At 45.7% G+C, this 13,578-nt stretch overlaps 1 protein-coding gene across 1 annotated transcript in view; it reads left to right on the forward strand.

Moving 5' to 3' along the window:
* Positions 1 to 13,578, forward strand: part of LOC127188484 (neuroendocrine convertase 2) — a 166,983-nt gene that overhangs the window by 106,209 nt on the left and 47,196 nt on the right. The window contains exon 6 of the mRNA XM_051144929.1: positions 29 to 105. Within this exon, the coding sequence (XP_051000886.1) occupies positions 29 to 105 (77 nt within the window). The remainder of the gene's footprint in view (positions 1 to 28; positions 106 to 13,578) is intronic.

A 13,578-nucleotide genomic window follows, 5' to 3' on the forward strand; every position in this document is an offset into this window, starting at 1 on the left:
CTGACCTGAGATACCTTGTGTTTTTCAGAACTCGGATGCAAGTTATGACTTCAGCAGCAACGACCCCTACCCATACCCTCGCTACACAGATGACTGGTTCAACAGGTAAACTGCCTCTTGAGAACATCTTCACTGTTGACCTTTGGAGTTTATTTCGCTCTGCTTAGGGCTTGAGTGCCACCAGCAAAGTCATACCAACCTTGTGCAATGCAATGTATCTTCTTCTTCATAGTGGCTACATTTCTTTTCTTCTTCTTCTTCTTCTTTCTTCTTTCTTCTTCTTCTTCTTCTTCTTCTTCTTCTTCTTCTTTTTCTTCTTCTTCTTCTTCTTCTTCTTCTTCTTCTTCTTCTTCTTCTTCTTCTTCTTCTTCTGTAAAACTGTCAGTATATTTTTTTTACATTTTTTATTAATTTATTCATATTACACCTCAATTGTTAGCCCTTCCCCTGTTTCCTCCCATTCTTCCCTCCCTCCCATTTCCCCCCTTCTCCCCTCCCCTATGTCTGTGATTGAGGGAGACCTCCTCCCCCTATATATGCTCTTAGAATATCGAGTCTCTTCTTGGTAACTTGCTATCCTTCCTCTGAGTGCCGCCAGGCCTCCCCGTCCAGGGGACATGGTCAGAAAAGGGGCACCAGGGTTCGTGTGAGAGTCAGATCTCACTCTCCACTCAACGGTGGAGAATATCATGTTCATCGGCTAGGTCTTGGTAGGGGTTCAAAGTTTAATGCCTATATTCTCCTTGGCTGGTGCCTTAGTTTGAGGAAGACCCCAGGACCCAGATCCGCCTGTCATAAAGTTCTTCTTGTAGGTTTCCAGGACCCTGTGAGTCCTACTATTTCCCTATTCTTCCATGCTACTCTCACCTAAAGTCTCAATAGGATGTCCTCTCCTCTGACCCACTTTCTTGGAAAGTAAAGTTTTTCATGGTATGTATCCCTTGGACTAGTGTTTTGATATAAGTGAGTATATACCATTTGTCTCTTTTTGCCTCTGGGTGAACTTACTCATTATGATAATTTCTAGATCAATCCATTTGTCCACAAATTTCAGGAATTCCTTGTTTTTAATAGCTGAGTAGTATTCCATAGTGAAAATGTACCACAGTTTCTTAGTCCATTCTTCTACTGAGGGACGCTTAGGCTGTTTCCATGTTCTGGCTATTATGTATAAAGCAGCTATGAACATGGTTGAGCATATGTCCCTGTGACTGGGAAAAGATCTTCACCAACCCTTCATCTGACAAAGGTTTAATACCCAAAATATATAAAGAACTCAAGAAATTAAACACCACAAAACCAAACAACCCAATTGCAAAATGGGGCTTGGAACTTAACAGAGAATTCTCAACAGAGGAATATCAAATGGCCGAGAAACACTTAAAGAAATGCTCGTCCTTGTTAGTCATCAGAGAAATGCAAATCAAAACGACACTGAGATTCCATCTTACACCCATCAGAATGGCTAAGATCAAAAACTCAAATGACACCACATGTTGGCAAGGATGTGGAGAGAGAGGAACACTCTTTCATTGCTGGTGGGAATGCAAACTAGTACAACCACTTTGGAAAGCTATCTGGCGCTTTCTCAGAAAAATGGGAATAGGGCTTCCTCAAGACCCAGCTATACCACTTCGTGGCTACATTTCTAATTCCCTGGATTTTTAGTATTGCAATGCCCCTCAAGAATTATCTTTTTGTATCTTGTTTTATTGAAGTGGAAATTGTTTTCCAATCTAATCTATTACAGATAAGAAAAAAACAGAAACAAGAAAACTTTTCTCAAATTATTATACAGTGATTTAAAAGAGTCCACTTGTTCCATTAAAGCTATTTCAGAGAAACTTTTTTGTTGTTGTTTTGGGACAAGGTCTCACTATGTAACTTTGGCTAGCCTGGAATTCTCTATGTAGACCAGGCTGGACTCAAACTGACAGAGAACTACCTGCCTCTGCCTTCCTAGTGCTGAGATTAAAGGTGTGTACCACCATACCCAGCTCTATTCCAGTAATTACCAGTGGGTCAGTGTTGACATATTTTTAAAAATATTTCTGCCATAACATCATAACAGCCTCAGTAGTTCTCTCCATAGAAGGAGGTTTGAAATACAGAGTAATATGGTTCATCTAAAGGTACCATTTTTCTCCATCCTATTTTTCTATTAACCATAAAAAATATGGCTTCTTCTTTTTTTCCTTCAGGCAAATTGCTTGCTTACATGGTTAGCTACATATGAGCAATATTCAGAAATTTAGGTGTCTGTCTGACTCCAAGAAAAAAATGTTTTAAGTTTCAAACCTGGTATGAAGGGAACGGTTGCCTAGTAGGAACTGCATCACACTGAGAGATGAGTCAGGATTCTGGTGTGTGACTACAGAGCAGGATGGCAGTAGATGGCAACAGTGTCTGCGTGTTTCCAGAAGCTACAGAATAGGACTTAAAGGAAGCTCATCAAAATCAAATGGCTAAATGTTTGACAAGACAGCTGTTAAGCCCACTCTAAGTGTGATGTATTGAAATGTGACGTGGTAATATTAATGCGTACATTTTATGTGTCAGTTAAAAATAAACTAATTTAAATTTTAAAGTAAATTAAATCATAAATAAAACTGCTGCTTCTATGCTACTCTTGCATTTGGGTACAGATCACAAAAGCATATGAATTTTAATTTGCAGCATGAAAGTACATTGTGCACACAGTGCTTTCTCTGTTGCTTTTGCTTCTTGTGACAACCTAAACTATAGATAAAGCAAAGGTTGTTGCCTTTAGTTTAGTAACAGGGAAAAGGTAGAGAAAGACTGGATGGCTTCCCTGATCAATCAAAGCCAATAATAGGCCATGCTTTACATTGTATTAAAATCCAAATTCTTGTATTTTTTTCCTTTTGTTTTTGGTTTGAAGTAGGATCATAATTTGTAAGCCAGGTTGACCTCAAATTTACTATGTAACCTGGGGTGGCCTTGAACTTTCAACAATCCTCTTGCTTCCGTCTCTGAGTGCTGGGATTCCAGGTGTGCACCACCATGCCCGCCTCAAATGTGTACCATGTTTATAAATACCATTATTTTTTTATTTTATTCAAGAAGTGTGATAGCCAGAGGTGTCCAGGGAAGATTCTAAGTGAAGCAGGTGGCTTGAGCTGGCTTCCTACTAAGCCAGAGAGCATGGGTGTAAAAGCTCAACAATTTTGCTATTCTCCCAAGCTTCTCTCATCTAGAGTCCCAATAGGATGCCCTCCCCTCTGTCCCAGTTTCCTGGTAAGTGAAGGCTTTCGTGGGACATGTCCCTTGGGCTAGTATGCAGATATAAGTGAGTATATACCATTTGATTCTTTCTGCTTCTGGGTTAACATAGCAAAATAAAAGGATACAGAGGGTCCTAGAAATCTACAAGTAGAACAATATGATAGGCAGATTTGGGCCCAGGGGTCCCGCTCAAACTAAGGCACCAGCCAAGGACAATACAGGAGGTAAACTTTAAACACCTTCCCAGATCTAGCCAATGGTCAAAATATTCTCCACAGTTGAGTGGAGAGTGTGATATGACTTTCTCACGTACTCTGGTGCCTCACATTTGACCATGTCCCCTGGAGGGGGAGACCTGGTGGCACTCAGAGGAAGGACAGCTGGTAGCCACGAAGAGACTTGATACCCTATGAGAATATACAGTGGGAGGTAATCCCCCTCACGAACAGTCATAGGGGAGGGGAATAATGGGAAAATGGGGGGGAGGAATGGGAGGATACAAGGGATGGGATAAACATTGAGATGTAACAAGAATAAATTAATAATAAAAAAAAAAAGCTCAACAATTTCAGAAAATGCACAAAGAGTGAAGAAGAGAATTAAACTCAAACATAGAACAGTTCTAAGGGGCAGTTACTCATGTGCAGGAGCATAATTTGTTCTTATGATCATGCAGTGCTTAGAGGGTGTCTTTGTAGGGTGACAGGGTGACAGCGTCTTATCTTACCCAATAAGATCCGAGAACTCTGGCCACAAAGTGTTTCTTATTCCCATGACTTAGAAGCCTGCATCCTAGCATCTTACCAGATAAGTCATTTTCAGACACTAAGATATGACATTACTAAGCAAATGTCCCTAAGTAAGAATTCAGATATAACTAACAGTGACTCAGAGTTGCTGTGTTGAGCGGGATCTGGCCTCAACAGTGACTGGCTCCTGGTCCTCTCATCAGTGTAACAGAAAGGCAGCATCCCAACGCTCCCAACTCCACGCTATCTCTCTGTAGCTACTAGGTATTAAGGGTTGGTAAACCAACAAGCAGCCAGAGGAGTTTTTCCTGAATATAAACGCAGTCTCCTCCAAGCCAAATATTCTCTCTCTTTTTTTCTTTTTTAAAAATTTATTCTGCTCTCATATATTACATCCTGACTACAGTTTTCCCACCATCCCCTCCCCCTACTCCTCCCCACTCCCACCCCTTCCCTCCCCACCCCCATGCCAAGCTACCCCTCACCCCACCCCCACACTTTTCAACATCTCCCCTCAGAAAAGAGAAGCTTTCCCAGGGACATCAACAAATATGACATACCGAGCTACAACAAGACCAGACACATCGTCTCACATCAAGACAGGATGGAGCAACCCACTAGGAGGAAAAGCGTCCCAAAGGCAGGCAAAAGAGGAAGACACAGCCCTGCTCCCACTGCTAGGAATCCCACAAGAACACCAAGCTACATGACAAACAACCATAACGTATATATAGAGGACCTAAGTCAGCCCCATGGGCTCCCTGATCACTGTGAGCACACCTGAGTCCCAGGCAATTGATTCTGTAGGCTGTGTTCTTGTGGTGTTCCCTAGCCCCTATGGCTCCTCCGATCCTTCCTCCCCCTCCTCCTCAGGACTCACCGAGTTCCATCTAATACTTGGCAGTGGGACTCTGTATCTTCTCCCATCAGTTTCCTGCAGAATGAAAAGACGCTGGGCCTGGTGTCATCTTCAGTACTGCTTAGTATAGTTTAAAGCAGGAGGTGGAGAGTGGGTTGAGGTGTTGAGGGAATGAAACTGCTCTCTCTGTTGATTATGCTGGCCTCCAGCCCCAGCACATCCTACAGGCATGGCAAACCGTAGGTTGGAGCTTTTGCGGTTGGGTTAATGTCCCAATCCCTCCACTTGAGGCCTTGCCTGATTGCAAAGGATGTTCAGAGTCCACGTCCATGTCCACCATGTCCACCACTAGAAGTCTTCACTAGTGTCACTCTCAAAGATTCCATGTATTTTCCGTTACACTAGGTTTCTACCTCACCCCCCAATAGCCATGCTCCCCAATTCTAGTCATCTCTTCCAGTTCTCTCTCTCTCTCTCTCTCTCTCTCTCTCTCTCTCTCTCTCTCTCTCTCTCTCTCTCTGTGTGTGTGTGTGTGTGTGTGTGTGTGTGTGTGTGTGTGTGTGTGTGTGTGTCCCTCCTCTTTCCCTCCCTCCCTCCCAGGACCTGATCCCTCCTGTTCCCATCCCCACCCACTCCCAAGTCCACCCAGAGCACCTATCTCTCTTTCCCAGGGAGACCTTTGCCTCCCCCACTAAACCCTTCTTGTTACTTAGCTTCTCAGGCTCTGTGGATTATAGCACGATTATCCTTTACTTCACAAGCTAAATCTTCTTGTGTGATACATGTAGAATATTCCTTCAAAAAAACTCTAAGGAAAGGCCTTATCTCTTAAATATTTTCATTTGCAAGCTTGTTCTTGAAAGTTCCATTTTAAACAGGCTAACAGCCTCTAATTAGATCTAATTAGTGTTTAGTGTGATAAAAATCCATCACTGTCAGCAGTGAGAATTCCCAAGTGACAAGTTTACCAGAGATGCAGTTCTAGTGAGTCAGGCAAGTGTAGCGCTTGTGTCCTAGGAAACCAATGGCTCAAGACAGAGTATCCGTCCACTCTGACCAATAAACAACTTTCCCCCAATTATCAAGCCATTCTCAAAACACTTCCATCCACTACAGCGTGTATGGCAAAGATCTTGTGACTCCAGGCTGAGCATTACAGACACTGTGGCTAATGATGTAAGGGTAGAATGAGAAAACTCAAGACCGCCACATTGGGAGACCCTTAGCCCAGAAAGATGGCACCTGCTCGGCACGAAGAGAATTAAGATAAGGTGTCTTTCTTCCGTGTGTAGGATATACTCCTAAAGGCAGGAGGTGGAGAGTGGGTTGGGGAGCTGAAGAAATGAAACTGCTCATGAGTTAGTTGTTGTCAAAACTGAACGCTGGGAACACGGGCGTGTGCTCTATTTTTATACACCTTTTCCATTCCGCTATGTTTTGGACTTTTGTCATCGTGTTAAATATCTAAGTGAAACAATTTAAAAGTAGGAGAGTTTCCTTTGGCCTCACAGGTTCGAAGATTTCAGTCCACGATCATCTGGTCCTGTCCCTGGGCACTGGGAAAGGCAGAATGGCATGGTGACAGGAGTAAAGCTGAACAAAAGCAGCTTACCTTATGGCTGACAGGAAACAGAGACAAGAAAAAGCCAGGGCAAGTCTAGCTCCTAGGTGTTAAGTTCTACCTCCTCCAGCTAGAGCCCCCCTCCTCCAGCTAGAGCTCCCCTCCTCCAGCTAGAGCCCCCCTCCTCCAGCTAGAGCCCCCCTCCTCCAGCTAGAGCCCCCCTCCTCCAGCTAGAGCCCCCCTCCTCCAGCTAGAGCCCCCCTCCTCCAGCTAGAGCCCCCCTCCTCCAGCTAGAGCCCTCCCTCCTCCAACTAGAGCCCTCCCTCCTCCAGCTAGAGCTCCCCTCCTCCAGCTAGAGCCCCCTCCTCCAGCTAGAGCTCCCCTCCTCCAGCTAGAGCCCCCCTCCTCCAGCTAGAGTCCCCCTCCTCCAGCTAGAGCCCTCCCTCCTCCAGCTAGAGCCCCCCTCCTCCAGCTAGAGCCCCCCTCCTCCAGCTAGAGCCCTCCTCCTCTAGCTAGAGCCCCCCTTCTCCAGCTGGAGCCCTCCCTCCTCCAGCTAGAGCCCCCCTCCTCCAGCTAGAGCCCCCCTCCTCCAGCTAGAGCTCCCCTCCTCCAGCTAGAGCCCCCCTCCTCCAGCTAGAGTCCCCCTCCTCCAGCTAGAGCCCTCCCTCCTCCAGCTAGAGCCCCCCCTCCTCCAGCTAGAGCCCCCCTCCTCCAGCTAGAGCCCTCCTCCTCTAGCTAGAGCCCCCCTTCTCCAGCTGGAGCCCTCCCTCCTCCAGCTAGAGCCCCCCTCCTCCAGCTAGAGCCCTCCCTCCTCCAGCTAGAGCCCCTCTCCTCCAGCTAGAGCCCCCCTCCTCCAACTAGAGCCCCCCTTCTCCAGCTAGAGCCCCCCTTCTCCAGCTAGAGCCCCCCTCCTCCAGCTAGAGCCCCCCTCCTCCTAGTTTCCTTCACCTCCCCCAAAAAATGACTCCAGGTGGCAGCCACACCTTCAACACCTAATCCTGTTGGGGACATTTCCTGTCCCAACCATAACATTAGGATGAGAAATAAACTTGAGATGCAGGAAATATAGAAGGAGGCAGTGAATAGTCCTGGGAGTTGAGTTCAGTATTCCTGAAAGCACTAGTTTTGCTATGAAAGCTTCTGAGGAGGAAGCACATGTCTGAATCACCACAGCACTGGCAGGACCCAAGGCTAAAATTACACAAGCTAACATACTTTGAGCTAACATTACTATCTCTAAGCTAGGTCTTTTGTTTGTTTGTTTGTTTGTTTGTTTGTTTGTTTTTCAAGACATGGTTTCTCTATGTTATCTTGGCTATCCTAGACTCACTTTGTAGACCAGGCTGGCCTCAAACTCACAGCGATCCGCCTGCCTCTGCTTCCCGAGTGCCGGGATTAAAGGAGTGCACCACTATTCCGAGCTTCTAAGCACTGTCTTAATGCTTTGGATGTGTTAATTTAATTAATCACAACTCTCTGAATTACCAGAATGACTCCTAAGCACATAGCTTCTGCCGTTTGTACAAGGCCCAATGGTGACTAACTGGTAGGGGCCAGTTTTGGTGCCGGGGAGGTCCAAAATCATTGGTCCAAGACTTGAATGGAGATCACAAGCAAAGCTGGAAGTGGGAGGAAAGAAGAAGAGAGATACAGAAAGCATTCAAGAAGTGCCCTGGACCTCTGGTTCAGACGTTGGAGATAATACAGGGAGCAGCATCCTAAGAAGGGTTGTGGAGGAGGAGAGACGAAAGAGCACAGACTTGATAGCTGGGTGAAGAAACGGAGCCAGGGTCACAGATGAGGGTCCCTATTCCATTGTACCCAAAGAACACTGTCACCCAGAGACACAGAAACCTTGAGCTCAGCACCTCTCCTCAGCCAACTACTGATGTTCCACCAGAGCCTCCTGCCAGCTGTGCCACCACAGGAACATGTCACTGGCTCTTCGGGTGTCTTTGGAGATGGGCATCGAGCCTGGGACCGCACCTCCGTTCAGGTTCTATGGTCTCTTAAGCAATGCTCATCATGGCATATACTATGTCTCCTGTCAGGCTACCTGCTGCTGGCCCAGAAAGAGCATACTGCCGTTCATTCCAGCCATGCTGCCTGCCACGGAGGCTAGTTAGAGCCCAGAAGCGATTGCTGCACAGGAATCCTCACTAGCAGCGGCCATCCATCCCAGGATCCTGCTACTGAGGAAGGAAGAAGATACAGCAAAGTGCCCTCAAGCAACCGACTGAAATGCAATCCTTGGATGGGAACCCAAGCTCAGCAGCTGCATGTTTCCCCTGGGTTTTCCTGGCCATTTTAAAGCATCGTATCACCGCCCTTGCTCTTACTGACGAATCTGCTTTCCTTCAAGTATGCATTTCTGATAGAATATACCTAAAACTCCAAGCCAAGAGATGTTTAGGAAAGCAAGCTTTGTACGTACGCAGCACCGCTTCAATATGTAGGCATGTCCTGCCCTATGCTTGACTGCATTTTGTAGTATATTCATCTCATTATGGGCTATTCAATAACTACATGCAGTAACAGAGCTCCAGAGGTATTTCTGAAGCACAGTTGAAGATTTTTGCAAAGCATAAATTTCTCCTAGCTTGAAGTCAGAGAAATCATTTGGCCCAAAAAAAGTGATAACCCAAATTACAGAAAAAGTAGGAAATACCACACATTCAATGGTCATTAAAAATGTGCAGAGCAGATATAATTGATTTGCTGGGAGGCCTCGGGATCTAACAGCGCAGTTTTTTTTTTTTTTCCTGGCTGGCATTCAGTCAACACTGATTAGCTGCCTGATGGATGGGCAGCCTACCTTTTTAGGCACACTGTTGAGTGGCCTTGACATCTGTCTGTTTTTAGAGCTGCCTGCTACTCACATGGCTTGCAGCACACGTCTGGTCGGTACCCTTGCACCCTGCTCGGCTTTAAAAGACTATCTGGTGATGCACCGTGGATCTGTATTCCATTACAGTGCTGTGGCCCATAAAAACCCCTCTTGCATAGCGCATCTCTGACAGGCACTCGCCATGGAAATGTCACTCCTGCCATTGCTGATATTTATGAGGCAGAAGGGATGCTGCGTGTTCTCTCTATTAAGCCCTGAAGAGGAAGAGCTTTTGGACTAGACTTGACTCCTGGCCATAAAAAGTTTACTATAAATTCAGGAAGAGGGAAGAAATTTATTACTCAAACAGCCAAAGTCGAGGGAGGGGGAGACAGATGTGGGCTGAGAACTACTCATATCTATGGGAGCTAATTTGACTGGTAATATAGCAAAGCCTTCAAATGTGAAATATTCACAGTGGATTATGGTTTTTGCTGATCAAATGCCATATTTCATTTTAAAGACCCCTGTGCAACAGGTCACGGAAGAACAACTGAGGGAACTGTACCTCTCCGGCTTGCTCCTACCACACTGATGTAAATTCATACTTCGCCCTGGTGATGTTTAGCAGCTTAGGAAGAGATGCACATCTTCCTCTTACATCTTTATGGACTCATTTTGAACTCACCTCCTGGATAACAGCATTCAAAGCATTTCCAAAGATGTAAACAAATTTCTTCTGTGTTGGTGTGAATACTGAGATGACCTCCTAAGTGGAGATCACCTTAGAGTTTGCGCTGTAACCATGCCAGAACTTAGTAACACCAGCAGAGTATCATATTCTTAGTATTCTTAGTTGTTTGTAGTCCTTGGTCAGATATCAGTCTCTAGTCCTCTACCCTGACTTCATAAATGTCTGCCATTTATGTTGTCCCTTCAGCTAAAGGAATAAGGAGATTGTAAAGGTGGCATAATACCTTACATTGGTGTAATCATCTCAGCTTTCAAAGCTAATTTTGTGCATGTTCACACAGGTATTTTATGGTCTTCAAGCGACAATAATCCTTTTCTCAAGAATGTACCCAACTATGACAGACAAATATAATATTCTACAGAATGTTTGGTGTGGAGTTGGTGATGCCTAGATCAGTTTCCCTGGTATAGAATAAATTAACACTCTTGACTTTGAAGGCTTACCTTGGGCAATGGAGACGTGAGCTGTGGGAACTCCCTCAGTGGAGGCACATGTCACTCTGACTTCGTTGTTGTTAGTTAATTTGTTGATTTACTTTTCATCCTGGTTGGGACTTCCCCTCCCTCCTCTCCTCCTAGCCCCTCCCTCTCACCTCCCCTCCTTTCCCCCATGGCTCCTCCCTTTCTTCTCAGAGAAGGGGAGAGTTCCCATTGGTATCAGCTCACCCTGGCATATCAAGTAGGACTGGACGCATCATCTACTGAAGCTAAACAAAGCAGTCCAGTTAGGGAAAAGGGTTTCAAAGGCAGACAACAGAGTCAGAGGCAGCCCCTGCTCCTGATGTTAGAGGTCCCCCATGAGGACCAAGCTGTACATCTGTTACATATGTGGGGGGCAGGGCCTAGAGCCATCCCATGGATGCTCTCTGGTTGGTTGTTCAGTCCTGTGAGTCCATATAGGTCCAGGTTAGTTGATTCTGTAGGTTTTCTTGTGATGTTCTTGACTTCTCTGGCTCTTTTGGTCCTTCCTCCTCCTCTTCCATAAGATTCCACAAGCTCCATCTAATCTCTGGATGTGGGTCTCTGCATCTGTTTTCATCAGCTACTATGTGAAGCCACTCAGATAACTGTTGCTAGCCTCCTGTCTGCAATCATAGCCGAGTATTATTAATAGTGTTAGTGGTGGGCTCTCTTTCATGACATGCAACTCAAGTTGGGCCAGTCATTTGTTGGCTGGGTGGAAGATGTTGTGTGTAGTTGGTGTCCTCCTCTCTTTACTGGAAGTCCTGCCCAGCACAGGAGGTGGCATCTTGAGGCTCCCAAAGGAGTCTCAGCTAGGGTCAAGGCACACACACACACACACACACACACAGAGAGAGAGAGAGAGAGAGAGAGAGAGAGAGAGAGAGAGAGAGAGAGAGAGGGAGGGAGAGATTTTCATTCTCTATCCCAGGGCTCCCTTCCCTTTCCCCACACCTGATCCCCACCCACCCCATCCACCAACCCATCCCAACCAGTTCTCTCTTTCCATCTACTTCAGATATCTTTGTGGATTTCTTTTTTATTATTATTTAGTTATTCACTTTATACCCCTCTCTGTTCTCCTCCTGGTCCCACCCTCTCTCCCTCTTTTCCCTATCTCCCCTCTTCTACCCCTCACACAAGGGGAGCACCCCCCCATTAACCCACCTCAGCACATCAAGTAGAGTACATCCTCTTCCACAGTGGCCTGGCAAGGTAGCACTTCAGGTAGGAGTAACCAAAAAGCGTGCATCAGAGTCCATGGCAGAGGTATCTCCTACTCCCCTTACTAGGGGACCCATATGAAGACCAAGTGCCCATCAGCTACATCTATGTAGGGAGCCTAGGTCCAGTCCATGCACGGTCCTTACTTGGTGCCTCAGTCTCTGCAAGCCCCTCTGGACCCAGGTTAGTTGACTCTGTTGGTCTTTTTGTGGAGCTTCTGTGCCCTCCAGATCCTTCTATCCTTCCCCTCAACTCTTCCACAAGGCTCCCTGCACTCTGCCCAAAGTTTGGCTATAGTTCTCAGCGTCTGTTTCAGTCCATTGCTGGGTGGAGCCTCTCAAAGTTAGTTATCCTAGGCTCCAGTCTGCAACTCAGCAGAATGTCATTAAGAGTGTCAGTGGTTGGCTCTCTCCCATGGGGTGGGTCTTGGGTTGGGCCAGGCATTGGTTGGACATTCCCTCCATCTCTGCTCTATCTTTATCCCTGCACATCTTGTAGGCAGGGCAAATTTGGGTCAGAGTTTTTGTGGATGGGCTGGCATTCCCCTCCCTCCATTGGGAATCCTGTCTAGTTAGTTAGAGGGTGTCCTCTTCAGTATCCATGGCTCCCGCTACTAGAGGTCTCAGCTAGAGTAACCCTCATATTCTCCCAGGAGCCTACACTGTCACAGGTTTCCAGCTTGTCTCCGAGATGTCCCCACAGCACGGCTTCACTTCTCTCTGCAAGCCCTCTATCCTCCCGTCCCCGATCTCCCCCATCTGGTCCCCATGCTTACTTCCCTCTGAATTTCCTCTCCCGTCCTATTCCATCTCTTCAAGCACTTCTGCTATCTATCCTAATTCCCCTTCTGCGTGTGATTCAAACATCCTCCCTTGGGACCTATAAAGGGATTTCTACAGATGTGAAGACAAAAATTCCTCTATTGAGTCTGAAGTCGGAGAATGCCTAACTAACCTGCAGGTGAGGAGACCTGGTTCCAGACACCTTCTCTCTCACCTGAACTTTGAGTGGGGTAGAGATCACCCACAAGACAAGCTTAAACTTTCAATATTTTTGTTGATGGTAGAAAGTTCAATCAATACAAAGTTGCCATGTGAGAGAGATGTGATTGGCTGCAAAAAATGAAAAGTCATAGAAAATGTATCCTTAGAAATGTTAAGTGGTTCTGTCACTTGTACAAAATTAAACAGACCCCCAGGCTTCACCAAAGGAAGCTTTGCAGGCTCCCACTCATCATCAGTCCATATAGTGCGTTCATTCTCATCTATTCTGGCAAGCCTGACCTTACCCAGAAAAGGTGAACCAGGTCAAGCTAGCTGGACATGCTCTACATTCAAGCTGTTATAGCCTGGTGCTAAAGTTCCCGCCTCCAGGGACATAAATGAAAAGCCTGCCACTGGCTGCCATAAAACTCTGGCTGTCCAAGAGAGCAAAACAAAAGGAGAGCTGAAGACTAAAAGGTTGCATGTGACTAAATCTGTATTCTCCCCCATAATCTGTGAATCCAGACTTTGAATCCCATTATAGAGCCTGGGTGTGATACTCACAACCAAAGAATCAACTAAATGAAATAATAAAATCAATAAGCAGGAAATAGGTCCAATGGTGGGGAGAGAGAATAAAATGGGAAAGATCACATCAAAATTCTGCAAACCAAAATTCCAAATGCCTTAGTGGGAGGGACTCACACGATAAAATTCAAAACCAAATGCCTGAGGGCAAGGAACTCACACAACAAAATTCAAAACCAAAATATAAGTATATTATACTTTTTACAAATTAATTTTGTAAAGCAGTCTTGAAGAAAGTTATGTAGATTGTTCAGAGTGATAAATATATATATAGATATAACATTAATTTAAGAAGAAAAATAAATGATGGGAGAAATATTGCCTCC

This window comes from Acomys russatus, chromosome 4, assembly GCF_903995435.1.
Source record: "Acomys russatus chromosome 4, mAcoRus1.1, whole genome shotgun sequence".
NCBI lineage: Eukaryota > Metazoa > Chordata > Mammalia > Rodentia > Muridae > Acomys > Acomys russatus.